The sequence below is a fragment of the Nicotiana tabacum genome, chromosome 20, assembly GCF_000715075.1.
Source record: "Nicotiana tabacum cultivar K326 chromosome 20, ASM71507v2, whole genome shotgun sequence".
In the NCBI taxonomy this organism is placed as follows: domain Eukaryota; kingdom Viridiplantae; phylum Streptophyta; class Magnoliopsida; order Solanales; family Solanaceae; genus Nicotiana; species Nicotiana tabacum.
Window position 1 is genome coordinate 107,850,609 of NC_134099.1, and position 4,264 is coordinate 107,854,872.

Consider the following 4,264-nt stretch of genomic DNA (forward strand, 5'->3'; position numbering starts at 1 on the left):
GTTTATGCTGTAAATATTGACTTCTCTTGAGTCCTTTATTGGATCATAGCCGGCTAGCTACTGTACAATTATCCTTAAATTACCAAAATAAAAAGGAAAAAAACTGACGTGAATTTTTTAGTGTCACCAATAATTTCACACCCTTTTAATTCCTACCCCAAAATCCCTAACCATACAACCTTTTTGGCTCTATATATACATGTTTCACCACCCTAGCTAGTTGCCATTGTTAAAAGAAGTTAAAGTTATGGCCTTATCCATAGCCACTTTCCTCTTAATCACTCTTCTTTCTACGACATCTTCAGCTTCTGATTCTTGTGCTTCTTCCAAAGGTAATTCAGACCTTTCAATCATTCACATTTATGGGAAATGCTCACCCTTTAACCCACCTAAACCTTCCTCTTCATTTCTCAATACTGTTATCAACATGGCCTCAAAAGACCCACAAAGGCTCTCTTATTTATCCAGCTTAGTAGTATCCAAAAAGCCAACTATTGTGCCCATTGCTCCAGCCCAGAACCTCTTCAATATAGGTAATGATAAATACTGTATACTATACTCAAGGGTAGCTTAGTGATCTTCTCAATTATGTGATGCAGTTACTATTTGGAGAGTCAAATTAAACTAGTGTTTTTTTGTCCGCAATTTTTTCATAAGCCTTTTAAATATATTGTGAATTGTTGTACTTTTTTCTAAATATATGAAGTAACTTTTATTTATAAAAACTTGAAGATTCTATGGGTGTGTTTGGCATAAAAATCAATTTTTTCATGTTTGATTGGCTTAAATATTTTACTTATCAATTCATTTTCCTCTAATTGGAGGAAAATGTTTCCTCCTTTTCAACCTTCCCCACCCCACCCCCTCTCCAAGATTTTTTTTTTTTTCAAATTTCAATTTTTTCGTTACCACCCACCCTATTATCCCTCAACCCCCCACCCCCCTCAAAAAAAAATATTTTTTACCTTAATTTCTTTTTTTTTTTTTTTGCAATTCCGTGGTTTTGAAAGTTTAGCGGTTCGAAAGTTTATGAAATTTGTGGGTCCGGAAGGTTGTTGGTTTGAAAGTTTATGGCTTCATGTTTATTATATCTAAATTATTTATGAATACTCTTGAGAAATCATTTTCCTTAATTTGCGTACCAAACGCCGGAAAATGAATAAGATTATTACTTGTTTTCGGAAAATATTTTCCGTTATACCAAACACACCCTATATATCTGAATTCAAATAGAAAATTAGATAGTTTGAGCTTCGTACTAATTAGAATCATCTCACATGAATGGAATGCGAAGGGAGTATGTATTTATTCAATATAAATACCCCATTGTACATGTAATTCACATTATCATTGCTACACATTGTTACAGGTAACTATGTGGTCAAGGCAAAGATTGGTACTCCAGGCCAGCTTATGTACATGGTCTTGGATACTAGTAACGATAATGCATGGGTACCATGTAGTGGTTGTGTTGGGTGCACATCTAATACTTTGTTTGCCCCAACTACGTCCTCTACTTACGGGTCAGTAGACTGCTCCGTACCCGAATGTACTCAAGTCCGCGGGCTCTCTTGCACGAGTACTGGGTCGGGATCCGGGTCAAGTGCTTGCTTCTTCAACCAATCATATGGCGGAGATTCATCGTTCTATGCCACGCTGTCACGTGACTCACTTGGACTAGCCAATGATGTTGTTCCAAATTATGCTTTCGGGTGCATTAGTGCTGTATCTGGAAACGCAATACCGCCCCAAGGGTTGTTGGGTTTGGGTAGGGGCTCCATGTCGTTAATGTCACAGTCCGGATCACTTTATTCGGGCGTATTCTCATATTGTTTACCAAGTTTTAAATCGTATTATTTCTCCGGATCACTCAAACTTGGACCCCTGGGTCAACCCAAGAATATCAAAACTACCCCATTACTCAAGAACCCGCGCCGACCATCATTGTACTACGTGAACTTGACAAGTGTAAGTGTGGGACGAGTCCAGGTTCCCATTGCCCCCGAGCAACTTGGTTTTGACTCGAACACCGGTGCAGGAACCATAATCGACTCGGGGACGGTCATAACCCGATTCGTCCCACCGGCTTACAATGCAATCCGGGATGAATTTAGGAAACAAGTGAAAGGGCCCTTTAGCTCGTTGGGTGCATTTGACACATGTTTTGCATCACCAAATGAAGCAGGGGCACCAGCCATCACATTGCACTTTGAGGGAATGGATTTAAAGCTGCCAATGGAGAACACTTTGATACACAGCAGTGCTACCCCCTTGGCATGTTTGGCAATGGCAGCAGCCCCAAACAATGTGAACTCAGTGTTGAATGTGATAGCCAATTTGCAGCAGCAGAACCTCAGGATTTTGTTTGACACTGCAAATTCTCGCGTGGGAATTGCTCGTGAAGTTTGTAACTAGATTACAAAGAAACATGTTGTTATCATGTCTGCTTTAATTTAATGTGTTGTTTAATTTGGAAGAGAAAATACACTCTTCAATTTAATTATCTGAAAGTTCAATAAAATGTAACTCCCCTTGGCGAAAAAGTTCATCAAGTGTAATTTCTTTGTCTGACTATTTGCAATGGTTGTTACATTACGCAATATAATGAAATGATTTGGAGTATAATTTATGTTTAATTTTTTAGAGTAAAAAAGAAAAATAGCGGTACATTTAGAATTTCTACTTAATATATAGTAATACTCGATATCAAATTTATGTGGAATTCCCTTTTTCCTGATCGACTTATTGGACTTAGTTGTTTAATTGGTTTAGTTTTTGGGACATCTGCATCTATACCCATTTTTTGTGCCGCATTTTAATCTGTGCCCGCTTTGCAAAAAAAATTGCATGCGTACCCGCTTTTTCGCATAACTTCAGCATACGGGACTGAAGTAGCAAAGGCAATCACACAAAATTTCAGCATTCTAGTAGTCAGGCCTGAAGTTCAGCTCTAGAGCTGAAGTTTTTGTGTTGTAAATGGGAAACTTCAGCTCTAGAGCTGAAGTTTTTTTACCACCTATTAATATTACATATTAGAGCTGAAGTTTTTGTGTTGTAAATGAGAATTTTTTTTACCACCTATTAATATTACATACTACAGCTAAAGTTTCCAGCCTAGAACTGAAGTTTTTGTGTTGTAAATGGGAAACTTCAGCTCTAGAGCTGAAGTTTTTTACCACCTATTAATATTCAGCTCTAGAGCTGAAGTTTCCGGTTACAACACAAAAACTTCAGCTATAGAGCTGAAGTTTTTGTGTTGTAAATAGGAAGCTTCATCAGTTATTCGAGGTGCTAGGATCGTCAAATATCATGCTTCAGAGAATCATATGGACATCATTTAAGCAACATGTATTACATACAGTAAATTCTTGGATATTAGCTACCTTTAAGATCGAGGATTTAAGAACTACAAAAACAGACTAAAAGATGACAGTTAGTTGGCATGACATTAACAGAGGGTTGGGAACACATAATCATAAAAGATGACTGTTGCAAATGAGGAGTGCCTGCAAATCTCTTCTAGAATAGATTAGAGTTTTCTTGTGGCTTTATAATTCCATCCATGCTACTGAGTAGCTATGGCCTATGGGCCAGTGAAAATTTTGTACCCTTTACGTTCATTATATTGAGGGGTGAGGTTGTGATGGTGATGGAGAAGGAGGAGGAGAAAGGGAGCTGAAGTTATTTAAGAAGTGGGTATAAATTAAAAGTTTTAAAAAAAAATAGGTATAGGTTAAATGGAGGCGACCAAATAGGACGCCCCGTGCAATTTCTACTTAGGTTTTTCATGGGTTGTGTGCCTTTTCATATTCCTAATAGAAAATTACAAAGGAATTTATCTCATGAAAGGAGGATTATATGGTCCATTAATTATTTAATTAGGAAGACAAGCAAAGTTTAATTCGTCTTTAAATTGTCTAAACACCGACAAGAATTATTTAGCATCAACGTGTCAATTTCCAATTATTAGACAAAACAATGACAATTCTTATTGAATACTAGTATTATTACCCGCGTGATGCGCGGATAATTAAAAAGAACGATCTACACCATAAAGTTTAATATGTTAGTGTTAATACCATCTTTACAACCAAACATTAAAAACATATTAAGACTCCGGTAAAACTTTCATTTCATCTCCTAATAAATGTTCCATAAGAAATAATGATATTATACAATTTGCTTGATATGAATGTTCCACGAAAAATAATAATGCTATACAATTTGTTTGATATGAAGCATGTGCCTAAGGGAATATTATTGT

The 4,264-nt window shown here is 36.7% G+C and overlaps 1 protein-coding gene across 1 annotated transcript; it reads left to right on the forward strand.

Annotated features, from left to right (window-relative positions):
* The first annotated feature begins 204 nt into the window (after nt 1–204).
* On the forward strand, nt 205–2,543 carry LOC107801990 (aspartyl protease AED3). Its single transcript, XM_016625422.2, has 2 exons — nt 205–533; nt 1,370–2,543. The coding sequence occupies exons 1-2, from the start codon at nt 248–250 to the stop codon at nt 2,413–2,415; spliced, it is 1,332 nt and encodes a 443-aa protein (XP_016480908.1). The 5' UTR covers nt 205–247; the 3' UTR covers nt 2,416–2,543.
* Nucleotides 2,544–4,264: the final 1,721 nt, after the last annotated feature.